The sequence below is a fragment of the Tachysurus fulvidraco genome, chromosome 21, assembly GCF_022655615.1.
Source record: "Tachysurus fulvidraco isolate hzauxx_2018 chromosome 21, HZAU_PFXX_2.0, whole genome shotgun sequence".
NCBI classification, from domain to species: domain Eukaryota; kingdom Metazoa; phylum Chordata; class Actinopteri; order Siluriformes; family Bagridae; genus Tachysurus; species Tachysurus fulvidraco.
In genome coordinates, this window is record NC_062538.1 from 5,240,678 (window position 1) to 5,267,760 (window position 27,083).

At 36.2% G+C, this 27,083-nt stretch overlaps 1 protein-coding gene and 1 pseudogene across 1 annotated transcript; both read left to right on the plus strand.

Annotated features, from left to right (window-relative positions):
- Positions 1 to 3,699: 3,699 nt before the first annotated feature.
- LOC113662100 (complement factor B-like) lies at positions 3,700 to 12,072 on the plus strand. The gene is made up of 18 exons (XM_027176758.2): positions 3,700 to 3,854; positions 4,368 to 4,565; positions 4,658 to 4,843; positions 4,985 to 5,161; positions 5,294 to 5,380; positions 5,494 to 5,627; positions 6,023 to 6,170; positions 6,817 to 6,945; positions 7,271 to 7,363; positions 7,646 to 7,786; positions 8,004 to 8,095; positions 8,327 to 8,456; positions 8,893 to 9,043; positions 9,151 to 9,227; positions 9,443 to 9,555; positions 10,830 to 10,962; positions 11,105 to 11,151; positions 11,322 to 12,072. Exons 1-18 carry the CDS (start codon positions 3,788 to 3,790, stop codon positions 11,484 to 11,486), a joined length of 2,268 nt encoding a protein of 755 aa, XP_027032559.1. The 5' UTR covers positions 3,700 to 3,787; the 3' UTR covers positions 11,487 to 12,072.
- Positions 12,073 to 18,406: 6,334 nt separating this feature from the next.
- Positions 18,407 to 25,930, plus strand: LOC113662107 (annotated as a pseudogene).
- The last annotated feature ends 1,153 nt before the right edge of the window (positions 25,931 to 27,083 follow it).

Here is a 27,083-nt window from a genome sequence, read left to right on the forward strand (position 1 = left end):
TTCCTTGAGTGAATAAATAAGACTTTCGTCATTATGATTATGTATGATCTTGCTCATCAAGAGCTGCTATAAATAACACCACCTTTACTTTTAAACTATTCAAATGCAATTTGTAGCCTTGTGAGTTTCATTCTGTTGTTGTGTATTCTTGTAATAATGGGAATTACCGTTAACCTCAATGTTTTCTGGACTTTGTACGTCAGTCTGCAAAGTAAACTTTCCACAACCCTTTATCAACGATTGGCACAGGATCATGTGCTGTGGATTATGGGAAGTAGGATGAGGTTTGTGTTTTTTCTGTGTTTATTTTTCGCAAGTGTCTAAGATTGCATGCTGTCAGCATGCTTCAGCAAAAGTTTCCTGAAATTCACAAGACCCACACCCATGCACTGTAGTAACATTTCTAGTTAAAATGAAGACACAGAAAAATAAGTCAATGCTACATCATCATTTTTTATTCTACATTTAACCTTTAAACAGTAACTTCAAGTATTAATTCAATGTATATTTCATAGGAAAAGCTAACTGGTGCTGTGGGATGTGGTAGCCTAGTGGTTAAGGTGTTGGGCTACTAACTGTAAGGTTGTGAGTTCGATTCCTACGTCCACCAAGCTGCTACTGCTGGGCCCCTGAGCAAGGCCCTTAACCCTCAATTGCTCAGTTGTATAAAAATGAGATAAAATGTAAGTTGCTCTGGATAAGGGTGTCTGCTAAATGCTGTAAATATGTAAATGGTGCTGTCATATGTATTTATCATCTATATAAAGTCCCTCAGCCCATCAGACACAAAGTGAAGGGTCACTCATTTTTATAAACAATATTGTGCAAATATTATTGTACAATACTGTGCAAAAGTTTTAGGCAGGTATGAAGAAATGCTGTAGTAATGCGATAAGAACGCTCTCAAAAATCTATATTTTAATTGTTTATTTTGATCAATTTACAAAATACAAAGTGCACAAACAGAATAAAAATCGAAATCATTAATATTTCGTGTGATTACCCTTCAAACCAAGATCAGTTCTTACACTTGCACGTTTGTACAATTGAACAAAGTAAGGGATTTTGTATATTCAGAGTTAGATGTACAGTATAATTAATCAATTATAACATGCAGGGGCTAATGATTAATAATTTATATGTAGGTTAAAACTCGGTCATTAAATAAAACAGAAATAGCTTTGTAGGTGCATAAAACTGGGTGAGTAACAGACTAGAGTTTTATTTTGAAGAAGCACAAAGAAACCGGCAATGTTGAGGACTGTAAACGTAATGCAGCAGAGGAAAGACACATCATGCTTATTCAAAGCAGTCCATACTTACTTCTCCAGCAGTGCCATCAGCAAAAAACTGCCGAAAACCAGGAGGGACCCATGTATACTCGTCTACTCTCACGAGACGCCTGGCCAGAAGTGGTCTCAATGTAAGAATTGTAGCCCAAAACCATACCGCCGATGCAGAAACAAGGCTAAGCAACTCAACTATACACTAAACTTTAGGAACTGGGGTACAGAGAAATGGCAGCACATTCTCTGGTTTAAATCGGAAAAACATTGCTGTAGCATGAGGTATGTTTTTCACCAAATTGCTGGACAGTGGTACAATAATGAGTGGAGATTTAGTCAGGATTAATGTGTCCTTAATGCTGAGAAATACAGGCAGATACTTACCTATCATGCAGTACCATTATGCAGGGAGGCATCTGATTGGCCCCACATTTATTCTGCAGCGTGACAACAATCCCAGACATACAGCCAATGTCATTAAGCATAGTCAAGTCAAGTCACCTTTATTGTCACATCACCACGGCACATGTGCCTTGGTGAGTGAAATTCTTGGGAGCGAGCTCCAGAAATTGCAGAACCATGTACATACAATAGTAGAAACATAAACCGAACAATTTACAGACAGGTTAGGAAAAAAAGAATGTGCAAAATGCTCAGTACCATTGAAATGTGCAAATGTGGATGCAATGTGGATGCAATGTGCTCATACATAGTCAGTACACACAGTCTACTACTAGACATATATATAACCATACATATATGTATGTATAAGTATAAATATAAATAATATATATATAAGTATTATATACATGTAATATATATGTAACATGTTAAGGTGCAACGGACTGTACAGATACAGAAATGTCCTGTGGTACCGATAGCTTATTGTCAGATAGATTGCTATTTTAAATTAAATGCAGTATGTGTGTATAGTCCCGTGTGTATTGATGCAGTACGAATGCAGTGTGCGTGTGTGCATGTGTGTATAGTCCGGTGTTGAACTGTTGAATATTGTGGGAGTATGCTGTATGCTGTGTTAGTTATGGCTGTTAATTAGTCTGATGGCCTGAGGGAAAAAGCTATCCCCCAGTCGACTATTGCGGGATCGGATGCTGCAGAGACGTCTTCCTGAGGGGAGCAGAGAAAGCAGTCTGTGGGACGGGTGGCTGGAGTCATTAGTGATCCTCCGAGCTTTCCTTATACACCGCCTGTTGTAGATGTCCTGGAGGGAGGGAAGCTCACCTCCAACAATGTGGCTGGCAGTTCGCACGACCCTTTTCAGAGCTTTACGGTTGCCAGCGGTGCTGTTTCCAAACCAGGCGTTGATGCAGCCCGTCAGGATGCTCTCTATAGTGCAGGTGTAGAATGTTCTGAGGATGCTGGGGCTCTTCCAAACTTCCTCAGCCATCTCAGGAAGAAGAGGCGTTGGTGTGCCTTCTTCAGCATAGGGAATTAAAAATGAGTCCTGGAAGTGATGGATTGTCCCCCAAAGAGCCTTGATCTCAGCATCATTTTTTAAAATGTTTTTACTTTACAGACTTTTGCACAGTACTATAGCTCTGTGTCATTGTGTAACATCAGGATCCTGGAAGAACAATGATGTTCAATGAAAGCATCTATGTTTAACAAGTATAGAAAGCATAATGGGAAATTATGCTATAAATTGAAGTTATCCAGCAAAAACAAATTTAGTCAAATCTAACTGATGAATGGCTACCAACTTTGCTGAAGGAAAGAATGCGTCAGAAGATCCTTCATCCCTACAATCATCAGGATATACAACACCTTCGCCAATGGCTGATTCTGATTTGGAAGGAAATTAGTTGATATCAGGTTGTCATGGGAAAAGTAGCATTCTTTTCCAAAACAAATAAAAGATGATTTTCATTTTAAAGCAACAATGTTTTTTTGGTTGAAAACATCATCCGAGCTAAAATATCCTTTCTACGTTTCTCAAGTATATTCAGCCCTGATGTTTAGTGATAATCCATGGACTTTTAGAAGGCTTTTTTAAAAAAGGAAGGTCTGGAACTGCCCTCTTTTTTTCAATGTAAATGTTATTTAAACTTAATTTAAAAATTCTAAACATTTTTTTTACTCTGTGAGTTCAGAGGACACAAGTGACCTTTGCACTCATTGCTATCTTTTTGTGATTCCTACATTAAATACAAAAATTGTGAAGGATTTTATTTGTAGTAACGTTTTATTTGCCCTGTTGCACTTCAGTTATATTACTTTCCAGTAAGATGTACACAGATATTTGGATTGATTTGTTTGTACATTTTTATTTTCACGTATCATTTTGCTCTCTGACACGACCTAAAAAAAAATCACTTTCATTGTTGGTCAATGATCCTCCTTATTTGACTTGAGGTTAAACAGTGACCATATGGTATTAGTTCTGCCCTCTAAGTTGCCCTTTTAGCCCCCCTTTATAAATATGCCTCTAGCTGCTAGTTCCTCAATTTTCATTTCATTTGCACTAAGGTTGAAAAGGCAACATGCAAACTTTGCTTTTTTGGAGTTCATTCTTATTGGTGATTTTAAACCACTGCCCGTTTTTAAACGGTAAGACTATTGACTTGTTCTTTACAATCTGCCTGTTTATGTTTATACTTATTCGCCTCTTTAAGGGCAAATACTTTTATTATATATCACAAATTATGTCGGAAATAACTTCTGGAAATTTTATTATCCAGCATAAAAATATTTACTTGAAATAAGATAGAAACAAATCTAAACCAAATTGGAAACTAATCTAAAACAAATATTTTACAATTTACAATTAGTCAAAAATCTGGATTTTTATTGTTCATTATATGTAAACTAGTTGACAATTAAATGGAGGTGTGGAAAAAAGAGTCGTTGTTCAACGTGCCCTAAATGCCCTAAAAAGAATAAAACAAAAACATAAAATGTCCTGCTTACTTTTCAACAATTACTTTGCTCTTATGTCAAATAAAACATGCGTTGAAGCGTTAATTTTAAATATACAAAAAGGAATCAATGCACTGTTGTTGTGGTTGTTTCTTTTTTTTCTTCTTTGTTACGTATTATACCCAGTCGTCTGTTTCTGTTTAGGTGCTCCATCTATATCTCCATGCCCTGAGAATAATCTCAATATCACTGGGGGCATTTACACCATCTCCAAAGTAAATAATCATGAGACTATACTGAGATACATCTGCGAAGAAGGGTTTTATCCATCTGTAAAAAAGCGTGTATGTTCAAGAGGCCAGTGGAATCCCAAACCCACCAAAAGACTTCCAGTGTGCAAGAGTAAGTAATAAACTTTTCTGTAACTCCCCACCTTCACCCAACTGCCTTTTACACACAGCTGCATTATTTCAGTAATTCCTTGACTTTTTCAGAGGTCACATGTCCTAATCCAAATGTTCTGGGAAATGGAAATGTGCTGCCTCTTAAAAGGTCTTACGTCGTGAATGACACAACCACCTATAAGTGTTATTCAGATTTCACATTTCAAGGATCTGCCACTCGAGTGTGTCAATCCAATGGGAAGTGGAGTGGTGGCACACCAATATGTAGTCATAACAGTAAGTAATGCACTTCACCACTATTAATAAATAAATAAGATAATGAATAAATTAACACTCAGTTAATACAATTCTATTCTATAATGGAGCCATTATGAGAATGCCAGAAGGATCTTTAAAAAATATACACCCAACCCACAGATAATCACTGCCCAGACCCAGGCATTCCTCCTGGAATGTCCAACAGAGAAGGTCACATTTTCGACATTGATGACAAAGTTACCTACACCTGCCAAAAGGATCTAACACTAATAGGTTCCAAAGTGCGTGTGTGTCTGGACGGTGGCTATTGGTCTGGGAAAGAGCCGGAGTGCTATGGTGAGCATCCTCATGGTACCACAGACACCTGAATGCACTTTTAAGTTCTACACAATAGAAACACCAATCGCGTTTCATTTCACTGATGTCAACTTGGTGGTATTTCAAAGTAGTCCTCTTTTCTCATTTTAGCCGATTTCACGTATGACACGCCTGAAGAAGTAGCAGAGGCTTTTAGCAGTTCTCTAAAGACTACTATAACCATGCATGAGGAATCAGGTACAGTAGGGTTCGACAAGGACTCCACAATTTCTTTTCCATTGTAGTGAGTGATTGTAAATGACTTCGTTTTACACTGAGTAATAAATAGCAGTTCGTTTTTATCATTTCAGAGCAAGCTGGAAAGAAAATACGTTTGGATCAGAATGGAAAGCTTGACATCTACATTGCCCTAGATGCATCTGACAGCATAGATGAAGACAATTTTAATAAAGCAAAGAATGTCATTAAGAAACTAATAAATAAGGTACATTAGAATAAAACGTCAAATTGTAGATTTTATCATCTGACATGCAGTTCATGAAATTGTGTGTGGGGTAAAATAACTTTAAATAGTTTTGCTATGTAATTAAAGGAATCAGTGGTTCGGTAGTAATTCAGTAGTTTTACTGTACCAATGTTTTTGCAAATCACTGCATGATAAATGGTAAGGAAATGTCCACAAGCTGTAAAATCCTGATCTTGTTGTTTTCAAACATTCCACATTGTGCTTGTGATTTTATGTTTCAATGTAATTTGTAATCTTGTCTTATTTAAATTGTATACTGTTTGGCTGTCAGTCATTCCTTATGACACCATTCCAGGTCTGAATGAGTATTCAGTCTTGACTGTCTGTTTTATTTCATCTTTTTTTTCCAACAGATAAGCTATTATGAGGTTTTTCCAAATTATGACATCCTCATTTTTGCCACAGACGTACAACATATTGTTAACATGACTGATTTCAAGAGGAAAAAGTCAAAGTTATCGGACGTTTTCACATTGCTAGACAATTATAACTTTGAACAAGGTAAGTTTTGACCTGGAAAAGCATTGCCCAGTATCGTTGTCATCTAAAGTTTAAAAATTTGAGTTTTTTCTGAGCCAAAATTTAAACTAAATGTGGATAGTTTCAATTTATTTAAATTCATTACATCCTCTATGTAAACATCTATAAGCGTTTCACTTTTCCCATTTGTGTTTCACTTTATTTGGATAATCCAGTTTTTGAATAATTAATTAATTATTTACTTATTATACAACTTTCTTTCTTTCTTTCTTTCTTTCTTTCTTTCTTTCTTTTTATCTATCTATTTATTTATTTATCTATTTATCTATCTATCTATCTATCTATTTATTTGTTTGTTTATTTATTTATTAAATTATTGCAACTATAATCAGGATCATCCAAATAAAGGAAAACACAAATGTCTCATCTCTAAACAGGCAGATAAAATATTATGTGACATGTAAAGATGTCTATGGCTAAATAAACACAAGTGTTAGTCATTTATGCAATTTTATTAAATTTTTTTAATTAACTGCAATATAAAATTTTTATTTACAAGTATGTAAGTAATTTGTTAATTAGCTAAGTGATTTTTAATAAACTGCAAAAGAAATGTGTACTTTATTAACCTGGAAATAACATGTTTTTTGTGGCAAATTGACTGAAGACAGAAAGAAAACAGGAACCAACATTCGTAAAGCTTATGAATCCATAAGAGACAGTATCAGTTTCGAGAGGGCGAACAACAAGAAAGACTTTTCCGAGACGCAGCACGTTGTGATCATGTTCACTGATGGTATTAATTTCATCTTTGTAAGAAAATTCCATTGTAACTCAGTGTAACAGTTATTATTATTGTTATTATTATTATTATTATTATTTTATTATTATTATTGTTATTATTGTTATTATTATTATTACTACTACTACTATTATTTATTAATATAATTAATTAATTAGTTGATTTATTGGTTGATTAATATAGTTAATTAATGAATTAATGAATTAATTAGTTGTTTATTATTATTATTATTATTATTATTATTATTATTATTATTATTATTATTATTATTATTATTATTATTATTATTATTAACAGTGCTCCATATTTCACTGTGTAGGTATTGCCAATATGGGAGGAGACCCCAAACCTGTTGTTGATGAAATCAGACAAACAGTACAAGATGGAAATAAAGATCGGGAGACATATCTTGGTGTGTAAAAGATAAATATTACTTAAGCATCATTTATATATACAATATATACATTATGAGTGAAGGTATGTGCAAGTGACAAACAGAAGCAAATCTTTGCTGTTATATCCTGTTATATCCTGATATTATTTAATTATGTTGCAAGGTAGATTTTCAGCTAAAGAGGCGGCTAAATGTTTTTTAAGGTTAAATGTCATTAAAAAACATTTCTAAAAATATCATTCTGAATTCTGAATTGAAATTCTATATGCATAGACTAATACATGAACACTGCTGTTACAGATCTTTATGTATTTGGAGTTGGAGACGATGTTGAGAAAGACAAAATTGACGAATGGGTGACAAAAAGATATAACAATGAAAAATACTTTTTCATGCTTCAGGACATTCAAAAAGTTGAAGAGACATTAGATGAAATGATAGGTATTGACTCCTTTTTAACATATTATGTTTGAGTTCTTTCTTCTATGAATTTGTTCTGAAGTCATTATATTCTGTTTACATTGTAGAATATTGTGTGTGTGTGTGTGTGTGTGTGTGTGTGTGTGTGTGTGTGTGTGTGTGTGTGTGTGTGTGTGTGTGTGTGTGTGTGTGTGTGTGTGTGTGTGTAAAAATTTTACTATATGTGTTTCCTCCATAGATGAGAGCACCAGTATGCCTCTGTGTGGACTTTACAAAGACTATACTGAAGACCGCCTCTCATACCCCTGGATGATATCAATATCTGTACTGGTAAGGATTATTTTTATTTCTGTCCTTATTTTCTCCCCAAATCATTCACATGCCAATTCCTATGTGTGCATAAAATCTGCAACTGACATGTTCTGTTTTGCTGCAGCTAATTACTGATGATTCTGTTATAATAAGCATAAATACCTTCAGTCTTTTAAATCACGGCATCTAGATGATATTGTAGCTGAAATCTGTGTTGTAATATAATCCTTTTTTTTCTGTTCTTTACAGCATCAGAATGGTGCTAGATCAAACTGTGTAGGATCGTTGGTCACTCCCATGTTTATTCTAACTGCTGCCCATTGCTTCAAGTTTGATGATGAGCCTGAAAAGATTGAACTATTGGCATCCAATTCTAAAGGTACCGTATGCAACTGTGGCACACGTGTGTGTGGTAGTCGAGGAAAATTGTACCTGAATTCTAAGAAATTACATTTTGAAACCATAAATATAAAATGGCTGATATGTTTCTGCACCACAGACCGAATGGAATATTTAAATATAGTTTTCTCGGGTTTTTACAATTCGAGTGAAATCTTATACCAGAAAAAATGTTTTAAATTGTAGTTGTGACAAGGTTAAATAGAGTATCATATTCCAGATCAGGAAAACATGTACTTGTCACACGTAGTGTGTGTGTGTGTGTGTGTGTGTGTGTGTGTGTGTGTGTGTGTGTGTGTGTGTGTGTGTGTGTGTGTTTGCGTGTGTGTGTGTGTGTGTGTGTGTGTGTGTGTGTGTGTGCGTGTGTGTGTGTGTGAAAAATGTAATGTAATATTCTGTTTCCTTTTTCTGAAAAGCAAAATCACTTGGAGTAACGGTGGACAAAGTCCTTCTCCACTCTGACTATAATATCGCAGGGAAGAAAGCACAGAATATAAATGAGTCTTATGAATATGATGTGGCTCTCATTCAATTAAAAAAATCAGTGAAAATCAATCCTGACCTCAGGTGAGGAATTTATTTGAAAAATTATTCCATTATTACTCTAATAACCAAATGTGACTCTTGAGAATAAGCGACAGTTCTCATAACTCCTTGTTCTCTGTGTATCCTAGAACTATTTGTATTCCCTGCACTGTGGAGACGAACAGGGCTTTACAACTGTCTGACAATACGCCTTGTGTTAAACAAAGTGAGTAAAAACACAAAAAATACACAATCAGGTACAGACACATATACATTCTGTATTCCATAAATTTAAAGTCAGGCAGAAAAGCCTAAAATAAACCAGTTCTGTACTACAATGTATTATGAAAATAAATAAATGTATGCACATGTGAACAGGCATTACCTTTAACTACATCGCTTTCCGCCATTGGCAAATTATTATTTTTTGTTCTCTTACAGGAGAAATGCTGTTTAACAGTGACTTAGTGAAGGCAAATTTCATAAAACATGATTTTGTGATCAGAAATAAAATAAAAACAAAACAGCATGTCTTAATCAAGCAAAACCATCAGGTAAGAACTTATGTAATATTTGAAAGAATCTAAATTTAAAGATTTAAGAGATTGGTGAAGAATTTGGGCCTGTAGATTTTCTATACTTTTTTTTTGGTTTATTTTAATTTATATATGTCTGATTATCTTAGCTCTCTTGTTTAAAATAACATTTACATTTTTTTTCTATAAATAATGTTTTATTTATTGAATGATTCTCATATGTTTCTCGCATTTTAATTACTTCACACACTTCACTTCACACATGGCAATCCAATTAATTGCATCTACTTTGTTTACATCAGAAGTAAGTATTTAAAATTGTATTTATTTACCATATCAGAATTCCAGTGGGTCAGCTGCAGACATATAAGATGTTGACAGTCTTCAGTCTGGAAAACAATCTGGAAAATAGAAAATAATTTTTGAAAAAGGGCTTTTTGAAGTTTCGGATTAGGTTGCTGTCACATTTAGGAGTTGATTGAAAGTGCACCTGTGGGTGTATTTAAGGACTTGTTCCCTATATTTAAGTGCCAGGTCCTTTACAGCGAGTGACTTTTTGCTCTTGATTCTATGGGAAAACTCAATTTCCAAACAACTGAAGTTACCACTGTCATTTCTACAAGTAATTGTATGCAACTATAAAAATGTAGCATTGCAGAGAGACAGCAACCCCAGAACAACAACTGAAAGTTTGGACCATTTCCACCATTGGTTTTAAAAGTCTGTTGGGCAAAGAAGTCACAACACCTTGACTGGTATAAGAAAGTCATAGTGAAGTTTGCAGGTGATCACCAGCATTTCTCTAAATTTGTAACAAAATGGCTTAATGACAACAAATTGGAAGTGTAGTGTGGCCTACCAAAGATCTGACCTGAATCTCTTAGAAAATTTGGGGTCTGACCTGAAAAAGGACTGAACTGCCTGAGGAGGCCCACAAACCTGAACTTGTTCTATCAGGATGAATGAATCCACCAAGTATCATCTGAAGCTTGGGTCAATTTACTTCAAAAATTTGATCCAGTTTCAAGCAAATAAATGCCAATACCTGCAAACACGAACAAAGTACATGCAAATATTTTACCCATTGATTATCATGAAACTACATTTTACTTAACACTGAAAATGTATAGTACATTAGCCTCAACTGTTTTAAAAGCTAGAGGCTAATTCCTGTTTTAAAATTAGTTACTAATCGTATGTCTTTTACATGTTATGGCGCAATGTTGCTAATGCCAGGTTCTGGTCCCTCATTTATTTTATTTATTTTTTATTATTATTATTCTTTTTTTTAGAAAAGTGACTGTTATGAACAGGCTAAGAAGGTTTTAAATATCTCTGAAAAAACTGCAAGGCTGATGATTACAGAGAACTTCTTCTGCACTGGAGGAGTTACAAAAAATTCTGTAGATGCAATTACGTGCAAAGGTAATGTCATGATGTTTGTTAGCACACAACTCAAGTGTGTATTTCCCTATAATTGAATTAAAGTGATTTTTTCTTATAAGAATATAATTTAATTGTTCTGAAAAGAATTCACATGTCTTTTCATGGATTGCTTTTTCAACAGGTGACTCTGGTGGTCCTATTTTTCTGGAAGTTAATCGTTTGATCCAGGTCAGAATTAAATCTCTCCTCTACAAATTTAACAACTGGCTCAGAATAAATAATAATTAATAAAATATTAAAGATTGAACCCAAACAAAATGCTACAATATATCAGTTGTTTCAGAAGCACATTGCAAAGTAAAATGAATTAATTAACAATCTTGATGAATCATAAACAGGTTGGAGTCATCAGCTGGGGTCTGAAGGATATATGCCTTAATGGGGATAAACAAACACAAGACGCCAGAGACTTCCACATCGACCTCTTCGATGAGAATGTACAAGACTTCCTTGTACAATACCTGGGAAATGAAGATATAGATACACCACTACACTTTTTATAAAGGTTCAATGGATGTCTATTTACATTTTCTGTAAACATTTAATTGGCTACTTTTTGCTTTTCTACTTATTAGCTACTTAATGCCATTGCAGCATTGCATTTTCTCAACATTAAGGGCAGTATGACAATAAACTTGATTTAATAGTGTCTGGTCTCAAACAATTCTTATAATTACTTAAAAAAAAAAATAATACTGTAGTGATTAAAATGATCCCTGACCTAAGACAAGGGTACTCAACAAACAACTGTGAAATAAATTATAACTTCATAACATAGTTTTTTTTTCAGGAACATATTAATTTTTCATTCACAGACCACTGATGGTCCTTTGACACCATTTTGTACCCCAACAATGCTATTAATGTACCCAAGACTGATTAAGAACCACATATGACATCATACCTAAATGAAGTATGTTAGTGACTTTGACTTGTATTACAAATTTGCCGTAAACCATCTGTATGAACCATGTGATTCATTTCACTTGGTTTATATACTGTATATAAATAACACTTGGTCATTATGATTATGTATGATCTTGCTCATCAAGAGCTGCTATAAATAAAACCACCTTTACTTTTAAACTATTCAAATAGCCTTGTGAGTTTCATTCTTTGCAACGTATTCTGTTGTGTATTCTTGTAATTATGGGAATTATCGTTAACCTCAATGTTTTCTGGACTTTGTACATCAGTCTGCAAAGTAAACTTTCCACAACACTTTATCGACGATTGGCACAGGATCGTGTGCTGTGGATTATGGGAAGTAGGATGAGGTTTGTGTTTTTTCTGTGTTTATTTTTCGCAAGTGTCTAAGATTGCATGCTGTCAGCATGCTTCAGCAAAAGTTTCCTGAAATTCACAAGACCCACACCCATGCACTGTAGTAACATTTCTAGTTAAAATGAAGACACAGAAAAATAAGTCAATGCTACATCATCATTTTTTATTCTACATTTAACCTTTAAACAGTAACTTCAAGTATTAATTCAATGTATATTTCATAGGAAAAGCTAACTGGTGCTGTGGGATGTGGTAGCCTAGTTGTTAAGGTGTTGGGCTACCAATTGTAAGGTTGTGAGTTCGATTCCTACATCCACAAGCTGTTACTGCTGGGCCCCTGAGCAAGGCCCTTAACCCTCAATTGCTCAGTTGTATAAAAATGAGATAAAATCTAAGTCACTCTGGATAAGGGCATCTGCTAAATGCTGCAAATATGTAAATGATGCTGTCATGTATTTATTTATCATCTATATAAAGTCCCTCAGCCCATCAGACACAAGGTGAAGGGTCACTCATTTTTTTAAACAATATTGTGCAAATATTATTGTACAATACTGTGCAAAAGTTTTAGGCAGGTATGAAGAAATGCTGTAGTAATGCGATAAGAACGCTCTCAAAAATCTATATTTTGGTTGTTTATTTTGATCAATTTACAAAATACAAAGTGCACAAACAGAATAAAAATCTAAATCATTAATATTTCGTGTGATTAGCCTTCAAACCAGCATCAGTTCTTATACTTGCACGTTTGTACAATTGCACAAAGTCAGGGATTTTGTATATTCAGAGTTAGATGTACAGTATAATTAATCAATTATAACAAGCAGGGGCTAATGATTAATAATTTATATGTAGGTTAAAACTCAGTCATTAAATAAATAAAACATAAATATAGCGTTCAGCATCAGTTCAGGCAGGCCACATAGTCAAGCTCGGCTATCAGCTGATGTCAATTTTCTAACCCCGCCCATCAGCTGATCTGATTCCTAAGCACGCTATTGGTCCCTTTCAAACAGGGCACCCTATTTAAATGCTTTTTTCAGTCTGTCTGCTTGGCTGTTTCCTCTGCATTGCTACAACTGTGATTTAAACTCTGCGGCTAATTATAGTTTAAACTGCAAGCTATCTCCTTTGGTGTTCACGATATGGAACTATAAGAGGTCGTGATTACTATTAGTATACTTGAGCCAAAAGGGAAGTTTGAAGATGCTTTGAATTCACTGTAGGGAATTGGGCTGTAGGGATACGTTATGCAGTGCCTTGCTAGGCGTTTGTGAGAATAGTTGCATAAAAAAATCTGGTAATGTTATACACTGTCTGTAAAGAGCACATTGTTCTTTGTCTCTCTCTCACACACACACAGACATACATCCCACCCCACACACAGACACAGACACACTCTTGTCCCTACCATAATTAGCCTTACCACAGATGGCCCTGCCATAATCATTCTTTATGTTACCAACCATGGGAACTAAGGGAAGTATAGGCTCACATCCCTATAAGATCTGACTTCATTGGGGTAACTGAGAGGTCACTTAAACACAGATGCACACACATACTGTACCAACACACACACTCACTACACCCTCCCTCTTCTTGGACGACTATATATTCCTGCTTTTCCTAATAAACTTTGGAATTTCTCTTTGAAAGACTGACGCATGTGTGAGACTTCCCCAAGGTCTTGTGGAGAACAGAAACTGAGCAGAGGAACGAGAGGCTGAATTCTTTTCATCTGCCCAGGCGGCAGATGAAAAGAGGGTTACCCTGTCCAAGCGATGGATGAGAATTCCTTACAGTTTTGGGGGCTCGTCTGGGATACCAGTATTTGGATAAGTGCTGATTTGGTATCTTGTCATACCAGTTAAAATGTAGGCACTTACCTCGTGTACTGGTATTTATATTGGGGGATATCAGAAGGGTGGGCAAGTGCTGATTGGTATCTAGTCATACCGTTCAAAGTGTGGGCACTTCTGGTTGCTAATCTCTCTATTGTGATATGCCTCAGTGGCAAATCATCAGACAAAAAATGCTAAATTAGTACATAACTACATAAGAACAACCTCTACATTGCGATATGCTCAATGCAAATAATCAGACTAAAAATCATGTATTAAACAGTGTTTATTTTTCAGAGAACATGAACAGGGGCTTATTTTTAATAAAACCCTCAGCATCACATATTGTATTTAGATAACATTGTATTTTATAAAATATATAAATAATGACTTAAACACGAGGAAATCCAAAGTAGCATCGAGTGGTACCAAAAAGCCAGCCATGACAGCGGAGATGGTCGCAGATGTGACTGTTTATGTAACCGGCAAAAGAAAATAACACATATTGTCAACTCGTCAGCCTACATGAAACACAACTGCCCGCTACAGGTTTTTGAATTTCCCGCGCTGAACATTTGACCCCCCTCCGATAGGCTTTCGCAGATGTTACGAACCCCACTTTCAACACTGCTCGTAGGGGGGGGCAAGTAACATAAAAGGACACGCGAGTCAGAAAGGACAGTTTTATCAGTTTATTAATTAATTAACTGCACTCACGCATCACAGGCAACTAGTAACTTCAATAAACCATTCATGAACACACACAACACTGAACAAAAAGGAGAATATAATAGAAACCAAAAAGAACACAGCGATCAGCAACACCTGGGCAAGACGCACACATGAAGCTCAGTTCGGTACAAACCGTCAACACGAATGTGACGGAAGAGAGGAAGAAAGAGCTTCCCTCCAGTGGGTGCCGCGCTCACTGGAAGCTAAGCCAGGGGTAGTGGCCGTGACCTGCTGACTGGAGTTCTGCGTGGAAATAGTGCAAACTCAGGCCCCCTCTTCGCTCGTTACTCTCCCCTTTTATTTCCACCCGATTATGAATGGCCGCAGGTGTGCAGGGGCGGAGCCTAACCTGGGAGAAAAAAAAGAAGAGACCAAGTCAAATTGAAAACACCACATTAATGCAAGAATAAAGGCTTAAGCCATAACACTTCCCACCTAAAAAGACAGAAACCGTTCTGTTTAACTCCTTTTGGAGCAACAATGAAAAAAAAAATAAAACCAGTTCTGTAAACAAAATGTGAGTTTAAGCCCGTGACAAAGCATCCGCCGCCACATTCTCAGATCCCTTCTTATGACGTATCTCTAGATTATACGGCTGCACTATTAGAGCCCACCTCATCAAACGTTGATTGTGATTGTACATTTTGCTGAGAAAGACTAACGGATTGTGGTCCGTATAAACTATGACCGGACGCATACTGGCTCCCACATAAACATTAAAATGTTGTAATGCCAATAAGAGGGCTAAGGTCTCCTTCTCAATGGTTGAGTAGTTATGCTGATGACGATTAAATGTGGAAAAGAAATAGGATACGGGATGAGCTATTCCATCAGCACCCTCTTGTAGGAGAACAGCTCCTGCTCCGACATCACTGGAATCTACCTCCAGCTGGAACGCCCGATATACATCCGGAGCAGAAAGGACTGGAGCACTGCAAAGAAGAGATTTTGCAGACAGAAATGCCTGTTGACAGTCATTAGTCCAACTGAAATCAATCTTAGGACTACACAATTGAGTTAAAGGAGCAACAACACTCGAAAAGTTCTTGCAGAAACACCTGTAGTATCCGACCATTCCGAGGAATCTACGCAGCTCTCGCCTCGTAGTAGGCACCGAATACTCAAGAACAGCAGCCACTTTTCTCATTATAAAGTCAATACCTTTCACAGGTAGCGATGGGCGAACTGCGACTTCAAAACATCCAGATGCTAATTCGGAAGTTATCCATATGCGATTAAGAGGAACAGTTACAAACCCCATCTCAATACCCTGCACAATCGTGCTGGTTTCACAAGCAGAACTCCCAGAAAAATCTAAAACATTTGACATTATGAAGGACTGAGATCCTCCAGTGTTACGTAAGATATGCACTGGTTTCCGACTTTCGACCCCATCTATAGATACGAATCCATCAAACACAAAAGGCTGGAAACAGGGATCAAGAGTAGAAGTAGTGCCGGATGTAGAGACGGTTTTTACTAAAACAGTACCGCGAGGTTGAACAGGCAAAAAATCCTGTCGCTCGCGTTTTCGTTTCAAGCTATGACATTCCGCCATCACATGTCCCATTTTGTGACAATAACTACACCATTTACGAGCGTTTGCACTACTGGGAACCCATTTGCTTTTAGCATCTGAGACAATCTCATGTGGTGCGGTACCTCCAAAATCACTTGAACGCTTATAAAACACTGTTTTATGCATCAGAGCATATTCGTCTGCTAATACAGCAGCTTGCTGCACCGTACTGACTTTCTGTTCATTTAAGTACAAAGCAGTGCGCTCTGGAACACAGTTCTTAAATTCCTCAATCAGTATAAGCTCTCGCAAAGAAGTATAATCCGTAACCTTACACGCTTTAATCCAGCGGTCAATCAACATTGCTTTCTCACGAGCAAAATAAACGAAAGTTTGAGACGCAGATTTTTTCGTGGTACGGAAACGTTGTCGGTAATGTTCAGGGACCAATTCATACGCCCTCAGAATCGCAGTTTTCACGCCATCATAATGAACGCTCTCTTCCAACGAAAGAGATGCACACACATCTTGTGCTTTACCGGTTAATTTACACTGCAACATCAGGGCCCAAACTTCAGTTGGCCACTTCAGAGCACTCACGATACGTTCAAAAGCTTGAAAATAGGCTTCAACTTCTTTCTCACGGAACGGTGGAACGATTGCAATATTTTTAGCCACATCAAAATTTGGAGATGACTCAACTTCAGACTCAGATACATGACCTGATGGAACAGAGTGATTGGAGACAACATTTGGATTTGATGGACCAGCAGCTGCCTCAGAACGATCATTCAAACTAGTAGATGTTTTAGTAATCGTTTGCTTAGAGAGATCTTGAGCAGCCTGCAACTCCACCTGCCGAAGTCGCACTTTTGTGTCAGCATCAATTCGATACATTTCAATCCGACGTTTTAAATCATCTTGTCTTGCCTGAGCTCTATCCTGAGTCTCTAATTGTAGACGAGCTAAACGAACTTTTAAGCGCACATCCGCATTAATTTCAGGCGAAGCCCCGGAAGAAAGAGAACTCGGGTCGAATTTAGGCATGGAGAATGGTGGACCTACCGCGGCACTAACAGTCACAGGAGTAGACTGATCACCAACCGGAACTCGTGAGGGAGGACTTCCTGCAGCAGTTATCGCGGGACCCGCTGTCTCCACAGAAACAGTCTCCGTAGGAGGAACAACCCCTGTCTCAATCAAAGCAGACATAATACAAGATTTGATTTCCGCTTTACGCTGTGTTTTCAAAATAGAAATTTCATAATGCTGAGCGATCAGAAACAAATCAGTTTTCCGACACACCTCTAACGCCTCAACACTAGGCTGATCTATGAATTTGTGAATGTCAAAAGTTGCCATCTTACAAAATCGGGCGAAGCGAACACGCAAAAATCCACACAAACTCCGGTCCTACCTACCTAACCAGAAGCCTAACTATATCCTACTGCTAGTCTTCGGAGGGTACCGATTAAGAGATTTCTCTTCCCCCCCGGAATACCTCCAAACAAAATAAACTAAAATAATAAAGAAAACAACAAACAGTAAACCGTAGCCAGAACTGGCGCTAAGCACAGTCCCGTTGGCTTACTCTGACTCACCGGAGAATGTGTAGGACAAACTCAATGCGTGCGCACATGCAACACGTTAATTACTAACAGCTGAACTCTCGGGAAACAGTAACACAAGGCATATCCCGGATGAGCCCCCATTTATGTTACGAACCCCACTTTCAACACTGCTCGTAGGGGGGGGCAAGTAACATAAAAGGACACGCGAGTCAGAAAGGACAGTTTTATCAGTTTATTAATTAATTAACTGCACTCACGCATCACAGGCAACTAGTAACTTCCCTAAACCATTCATGAACACACACAACACTGAACAAAAAGGAGAATATAATGGAAACCGTGGGTGCCGCACTCACTGGAAGCTAAGCCAGGGGTAGTGGCCGTGACCTGCTGACTGGAGTTCTGCGTGGAAATAGTGCAAACTCAGGCCCCCTCTTCGCTCGTTACTCTCCCCTTTTATTTCCACCCGATTATGAATGGCCGCAGGTGTGCAGGGGCGGAGCCTAACCTGGGAGAAAAAAAAGAAGAGACCAAGTCAAATTGAAAACACCACATTAATGCAAGAATAAAGGCTTAAGCCGTAACACAGAATACCGGAAGTCCTCCCTGCATTGTTCTGCCGGAGGCGGGCTTTTTAAAAGGCCACATCTCTAAGCTCTCACACACGCAATACATCCAACAGATAGAATTGCATGTACTGTTCTATACAGTATAATAATAATAATAAGTAGAATCCCATAATGACTGCAGTATTGACATAAAATGTCTAAACCCTCAGTAGCCACTTTCTGCCAAAAGTATTGGCACCCCACCGGGTATTCTGGTGAAAATAAAAAAACTTTGCACAACATGGACATGTCATATATCAAAACACTCAGAACAATGAGGGGAACTGCCTCACGTGTATTCTGGGCATGTCACTTGACATCACGTGAGGTCACATGAAAATTTAAAATTTGCACAACATGGACATGTGACATATCAAAACACTCAGCACAATGAGGGGAACTGCCTCACAGGTATTCGGATCACGTCACATGCTCATGTCCGCTTGCCTCCAAAAGTATTGGCACCTTAGGGGTCGAGTAGCTTTCACAATCTTTCTGTCCACTCGCCTCCAAAAAGCACTGGCCTTTGCGAATACTTGCGCCGTCAAAGCCAACATCAAAGTTTGTCGTGACGAACATTACCAATCTAGTTTAAACTCACTCTCACTCACTCACTCATTTTCTACCACTTATCTGAACTACCTCTCAGAGGACACAAGTGACCTTTGCACTCATTGCTATCTTTTTGTGATTCCTACATTAAATACAAAATTTGTGAAGGATTTTATTTGTAGTAATGTTTCATTTGCTCTGTTATACTACTTTCCAGTAAGATGTACACAGATATTTGGATTGATTTGTTCGTACATTTTTATTTTCACATATCATTTTGCTCTCTGACATGACCTAAAAAAAATCACTTTTATTGTTGGTCAATGATCCTCCGTACATTTGACTTGTGGTTAAATAGTGACCATATGGTATTAGTTCTGCCCTCTAAGTGGCCCTTTTGGCCCCCCTTTATAAATATGCCTCTAGCTGCTAGTTCCTCATTTTATATTTAATTTGCACTAAGGTTGAAAAAACAACATGCAAACTTTGCTTTTTTGGAGTTCATTCTTATTGTTGATTTTAAACCACTGCCCGTTGACTTGTTCTTTACAATCTGCCTGTTTATGTTTATACTCTTTAAGGGCAAATACATTTATTATATATCATGTCGGAAATAACTTCTGGAAATTTTATTATCCAGGATTAATATATTTACGTGAAATGAAATAGATATTCATTCTACAGTATATGTAATCTAAAACAAATGTTTTACAGTTTACAATTACATTCACAAATAAGGATTTTTATTGTTGATGTTATGTAAACTAGTTGACAATTAAATGGAGATGTGGAAAAAAGAGTCGATTTCTTTTTATTAATGTTCAACATGCCCTAAATGCCCTAAAAAAGAATAAAACAAAAACCTAAAATGTCCTGCATACTTTTCAACAATTACTTTGCTCTTATGTCAAATAAAACATGCGTTGAAGCGTTAATTTTAAATATACAAAAAGGAATCAATGCACTGTTGTTGTTGTTTCTTTTATTTTCTTCTTTGTTACGTATTATACCCAGTCATCTGTTTCTGTTTAGGTGCTCCATCTATATCTCCATGCCCTGACAATAATCTCAATATCACTGGGGGCATTTACACCCTCTCCAAATTATACTGAGATACATCTGCTAAGAAGGGTTTTTTCCATCTGTAAAAAAGCGTGTATGTTTTAGAGGCCAGTGGAATCCCAAACCCACCAAAAGACTTCCAGTGTGCAAGAGTAAGTAATAAACTATTCTGTAACTGCCCACCTTCACCCAACTGCCTTTTACACACAGCTGCATTATTTCAGTAATTCCTTGACTTTTTCAGAGGTCACACGTCCTAATCCAATTGTTCTGGAGAATGGAAATGTGCTGCCTTTTAAAAGGTCTTACGTCGTGAATGACACAACCACCTATAAGTGTTATTCAGATTTCACATTTCAAGGATCTGCCACTCGAGTGTGTCAATCCAATGGGAAGTGGAGTGGTGGCACACCAATATGTAGTCATAACAGTAAGTAATGCACTTCACCACTATTAATAAATTAATAAGAGAATGAATAAATTAACTCTCAGTTCATACAGTTCTAATGGAGCCATTATGAGAATGCCAGAAGGATCTTTAAAAAATATACACCCAACCCACAGATAATCACTGCCCAGACCCAGGCATTCCTCCTGGAATGTCCAACAGAGAAGGTCACATTTTCGACATTGATGACAAAGTTACCTACACCTGTCAAAAGGATCTAACACTAATAGGTTCCAAAGTGCGTGTGTGTCTGGACGGTGGCTATTGGTCTGCGAAAGAGCCGGAGTGCTATGGTGAGCATCCTCATGGTACCACAGACACCTGAATGCACTTTTAAGTTCTACACAATAGAAACACCAATCGCGTTTCATTTCACTGATGTCAACTTGGTGGTATTTCAAAGTAGTCCTCTTTTCTCATTTTAGCCGATTTCAAGTAGGACACACCTGAAGAAGTAGCAGAGGCTTTTAGCAGTTCTCTAAAGACTACTATAACCATGCATGAGGAATCAGGTACAGTAGGGTTCGACGAGGACTCCACAATTTCTTTTCCATTGTAGTGAGTGACTGTAAATGACTTCGTTTTACACTGAGTAATAAATAGCAGTTCGTTTTTATCATTTCAGAGCAAGCTGGAAAGAAAATACGTTTGGATCAGAATGGAAAGCTTGACATCTACATTGCCCTAGATGCATCTGACAGCATAGATGTAGAGGATTTTAATAAAGCAAAGAATGTCATTAAGAAACTAATAAATAAGGTACATTAGAATAAAACATCAAATTGTAGATTTTATCATCTGACATGCAGTTCATGAAATTCTGTGTGGGGTAAAATAACTTTAAATAGTTTTGCTATGTAATTAAAGGAATCAGTGGTTCGGTAGTAATTCAGTAGTTTTACTGTATCAATGTTTTTGCAAATCAAGGAAATGTCCACAAGCTGTAAAATCCTGATCTTGTTGTTTTCAAACATTCCACATTGTGCTTGTGATTTTATGTTTCAATGTAATTTGTAATCTTGTCATTTTTAAATTGTTTTTCTTGTCATTGTTTGGCTGTCAGTCATTCCTTATGACACCATTCCAGGTCTGAATGAGTATTCAGTCTTGACTGTCTGTTTTATTTCATCTTTTTTTTCCAACAGATAAGCTATTATGAGGTTTTTCCAAATTATGACATCCTCATTTTTGCCACAGATGTAAAGCCTATTGTTAACATGACTGATTTCAAGAGGAAAAAGTCAAAGTTATCGGACGTTTTCATGTCGCTAGACAATTATAACTTTGAACAAGGTAAGTTTTGACCTGGAAAAGCATTGCTCAGTATCGTTGTCATCTAAAGTTTTGGAGTTTGGAGTTTGAAAAATCAGAGTTTTTTCTGAGCTAAAAGTTAAACTAAATGTGGATAGTTTAAGTTTATTTAAATTCATTACTTCTCAGACTAATGCGTCCTCTATGTAAACATCTATAAGCGTTTAACTGAAACATTTGTGTTTCACTTTATTTAGATAATCCAGTTTTCGAATAATTAATTATTTACTTATTATACAACTTTCTTATTTATTTATTTATTTATTTATTTATTTATTTATTTATTTATTTATTTATTTATTTATTTATTTGATTAATTATCAAATTATTGCAACTATAATCAGGATCATCCAAATAAAAGAAAACAAAAATGTCTCATCTCTAAACAGGCAGATACAATATTATGTGACATGTAAAGATGTCTATGGCTAAATAAACACAAGTGTTAGTCATTTATGCAATTTTATTACAATTTTTTAATTAACTGCAATATAAAATACTTATTTACAAGTATGTAAGTAATTTGTTAATTAGCTAAGTGATTTTTAATAAACTGCAAAAGAAATGTGTACTTTATTAACCTGGAAATAACATGTTTTTTGTGGCAAATTGACTGAAGACAGAAAGAAAACAGGAACCAACATTCGTAAAGCTTATGAATCCATAAGAGACAGTATCAGTTTCGAGAGGGCGAACAACAAGAAAGACTTTTCCGAGACGCAGCACGTTGTAATCATGTTCACTGATGGTATTAATTTCATCTTTGTAAGAAAATTCCATTGTAACTCAGTGTAACAGTTATTATTATTATTTTTTTTTTTTATTATTATTATTATTACTTTTATTTATTAATATAATTAATTAATTAGTTGATTTAAAGAATTAATTAGTTTATTCTTATTCTTATTCTTCTTATTATTATTAACAGTGCTCCATATTTCACTGTGTAGGTATTGCCAATATGGGAGGAGACCCAAAACCTGTTGTTGATGAAATCAGACAAACAGTACAAGATGGAAATAAAGATCGGGAGACATATCTTGGTGTGTAAAAGATAAATATTACTTAAGCATCATTTATACATACATTATATACATTATAAGTGAAGGTATGTGCAAGTGACAAACAGAAGCAAATCTTTGCTGTTATATCCTGTTATATCTGATATTATTTAATTATGTTGCAAGGTAGATTTTCAGCGAAAGAGGTGGCTAAATGTTTTTTAAGGTTAAATGTCATTAAGCAACATTTCTAAAAATATCATTCTGAATTCTGAATTGAAATTCTATATGCATAGACTAATACATGAACACTGCTGTTACAGATCTTTATGTATTTGGAGTTGGAGACGATGTTGAGAAAGACAAAATTGACGAATGGGTGACAAAAAGATATAACAACGAAAAATACTTTTTCATGCTTCAGGACATTGAAAAAGTTGAAGAGACATTAGATGAAATGATAGGTATTCACTCCTTTTTAACATATTATGTTTGAGTTCTTTCTTCTATGAATTTGTTCTGAAGTCATTATATTCTGTTTACATTGTAGAATATTGTGTGTGTGTGTGTGTGTGTGTGTGTGTGTGTGTGTGTGTGTGTGTGTGTGTGTGTGTGTGTGTGTGTAAAAATTTTACTATATGTGTTTCCTCCATATATGAGAGCACCAGTATGCCTCTGTGTGGACTTTACAAAGACTACACTGAAAACTGCCTCTCATACCCCTGGATGATATCTCCCCAAATCATTCACATGCCAATTCCTATGTGCCACAGTTCCTCTTTCAAAACGCATAAAATCTGCAACTGATATGTTCTGTTTTGCTGCAGCTAATTACTGATGATTCTGTTATAATAAGCATAAATACCTTCAATCTTTTAAATCACGGCATCTAGATGATATTGTAGCTGAAATCTGTATTGTAATATAATCCTTATTTTCCCGTTCTTTACAGCATCAGAATGGTGCTAGATCAAACTGTGTAGGATCGTTGGTCACTCCCATGTTTATTCTAACTGCTGCCCATTGCTTCAAGTTTGGTGATGAGCCTAAAAATATTCAACTATTGGCATCCAATTCTAATGGTACCATATGCAACTGTGGCATACGTGTGTGTGGTAGTCGAGGAAAACTGTACCTGAATTCTATGAAATCACATTTTGAAACCATAAATATAAAATGGCTGATATGTTTCTGCACCACAGACCGAATGGAATATTTAAATATAGTTTTCTTGGGTTTTTACAATTCGAGTGAAATCTAATACCATAAATTTCTAAATAAATTTTTTTTTTTAATTGTAGATGTGACAAGGTTAAAAAGAGTATCTTATTCCAGGTCAAGAAAACATGTAGTTGTCACATGTGTGTGTGTGTGTGTGTGTGTGTGTGTGTGTGTGTGTGTGTGTGTGTGTGTGTGTGTGTGTGTGTGTGTGTGTGTGTGTGTCTCTGTGTGTAAAAATGTAATGTAATATTTTGTAATCATTTTCTTTTTCTGAAAAGCAAAATCACTTGGAACAAAGGTGGAAAAATTCTTTCTCCACCCCAGTTATAATATTGCAGGGAAGAAAGCACAGAATATAAATGAGTCTTATGAATATGATGTAGCTCTCATTCAATTAGAAACACCAGTGAAAATCAATCCTGACCTCAGGTGAGGAATTTATTTGAAAAATGATTTGATTATTACTCTAATAACAAATGTGACTCTTGAGAATAAGCGACAGTTCTCATAACACCTTGTGGCCCACAAACCTGAACTTGTTCTATCACGATGAATCCACCAAGTATCATCTGACGCTTGGGTCAATTTACTTCAAAGTTTTGATCCAGTTTCAAGTAAATAAATGCCAATACCTGCAAACACGAACAAAGTACATGCAAATATTTTACTCACTGATTATCATGAAACTACATTTTACTTAACACTGAAAATGTATAGTACATTTACAGCATTTAGCAGACACAGTTATCCAGAGTGACTCACATTTTATTTCAGTTTATACAACTGAGCAATTGAGGTTTAAGGGCCTTGCTCAGGGGCACAGCAGTGGTAGCTTGGTGGACCTGGGATTCAAAATAATGACCTTCTGATCAGTAGTCCAACACCATCACTAGGCTACCACATAGTCACATGAAATGAGTGGAGTTTGAATAGTTTCAGTCTAGGGTGTGCACATTATAGCCTCAACTGTTTTAAAAGCTACAGGCTAATTCCTGTTTTAAAATTTGTTACTAATCGCATGTTATGGCGCAATGTTCTGCCAGGTTCTGGTTCCTCATTTATTTTATTTTTTTTCTATTATTATTATTATTTTTTTTTAGAAAAGTGACTGTTATGAACAGGCTAAGAAGGTTTTAAATATCTCTGAAAAAACTGCAAGGCTGATGATTACAGAGAACTTCTTCTGCACTGGTGGAGTTATAAAAAATTCTGTAGATGCAATTACATGCAAAGGTAATATGTCATGATGTTTGTTAGCAAACAACTCAAGTGTGTATTTCCCTATAATTGAATTAAAGTGATTTTTTCTTATAAGAAAATAATTTAATTGTTCTGAAAAGAATTCACATGTCTTTTCATGGATTGCTTTTTCAACAGGTGACTCTGGTGGTCCTATTTTTCTGGAAGTTAATCTTTTGATCCAGGTCCAGCATTAAATCTCTCCTCTACAAATTTAACAACTGGCTCAGAATAAATAATAATTAATAAAATATTAAAGATTGAACCCAACCAAAATGCTACAATATATCAGTTATTTCAGAAGCACATTGCACAGTAAAATGAATTAATTAACAATCTTGATGAATCATAAACAGGTTGGAGTCATCAGCTGGGGTCTGAAGGATATATGCCTTAATGGGGATAAACAAACACAAGACGCCAGAGACTTCCACATCGACCTCTTCGATCAGAAAGTACAAGACTTCCTTGTACAATACCTGGGAAATGAAGATATAGATACACCACTACACTTTTTATAAAGGTTCACTGGATGTCTATTTACATTTTCTGTAAACATTTGATTGGCTACTTTTTGCTTTTCTACTTATTAGCTACTTAATGCCATTGCAGCATTGCATTTTCTCAACATTAAAGGCTGTAGCGATTTTGGCTCGTGAAGCAAGGTAAATATTTATAAGTAATTGTAATGTGTTATAGTGACTCTAAGTATTTTAACCTAAATTGAAATTAACGGTAATGGAATTAACGTTACACTTATTTGGTCTGTTCGTCCACCGAACAGGCTGTGTAACCTTTATTAATTCTATGAAGGAGGTATCTTCCCGGCCCAGGAAGGTTCACTCCCTTTTTACTCTACACCGTAATTTGAATTAAATTAACTTAATAGAGCATGTAGTTCAGACCAGATGCTGCAGGTACCTTAATTTGTGAGCGATACTCAGAGACAAATCACTTGTGGCACAAAAATATGGCATTTAATGAATGAGACAAACACAACATAAAACTGACTACACAAACAAACAAAAGAAATAGGGAAAACGAAGATGAAAATAAAATAAAACAAAAGAAATTAAAATTGGGGAAAGGGATGAAGAGACATGAAAGAAGAAACTAGAGAAAGGAAGGAAAGGAATGGCAAGCTTAGACTCAAAAATTAATCACACCCTAACTGGGAAATCGTCACAGAAACTTAAATTCACCTTATGATTCAATGAAAGATTCCTACTTAAAATTACGCATCTAAATTGGTTGCTAAAGGAAACGGTTACTTGCATTGGCTTACTGCACAAGAGCCCGGATGCAACAGAGAAATCTCTGAAAAGTCAGTTAGGGTGGGGTCAGATGTTCTTCAAAGTTCTGAAGATCAGAGCAGTTGTCGTTCTTGGAAGTGAAGCTTGCTGGAACTTCTTTGAAGGAAGAAGCTGTTCCGAAAATCTGACCACGGATTAGTGGTGTTTGTGACAATTTAGAGGTCGCGAACTCCACCCATATTTGGGGAGATGACCAATACTTCGGTCAAGGTTTTGGACGGAAAAACTCCCTTTGTTTCAGGTGTCTGTGGGCGTGGTTTAGCTATCAAACTTTTAGATGACTTTAAAGTTTGATCCAGGGTGTATTAAGATGATATGGCGTCTTTCGTGCTCAAATAAAATACACCATTGTTTGAAAAACGAGTAACCGATAATTTTGTGGTCATTTGGATACTAAA

What these genes read in the sequence shown, in the direction of transcription:
- LOC113662100 (XM_027176758.2), top strand. Translation starts at nt 3,788, where the DNA reads ATGCAAACTTTGCTTTTTTGGAGTTCATTCTTATTGGTGATTTTAAAC. An exon ending in TGTGATCATGTTCACTGATG is followed by an intron (nt 6,946 to 7,270) that starts GTATTAATTTCA and finishes TTCACTGTGTAG; the next exon opens with GTATTGCCAATATGGGAGGA. An exon ending in AAGTTAATCGTTTGATCCAG is followed by an intron (nt 11,152 to 11,321) that starts GTCAGAATTAAA and finishes AATCATAAACAG; the next exon opens with GTTGGAGTCATCAGCTGGGG.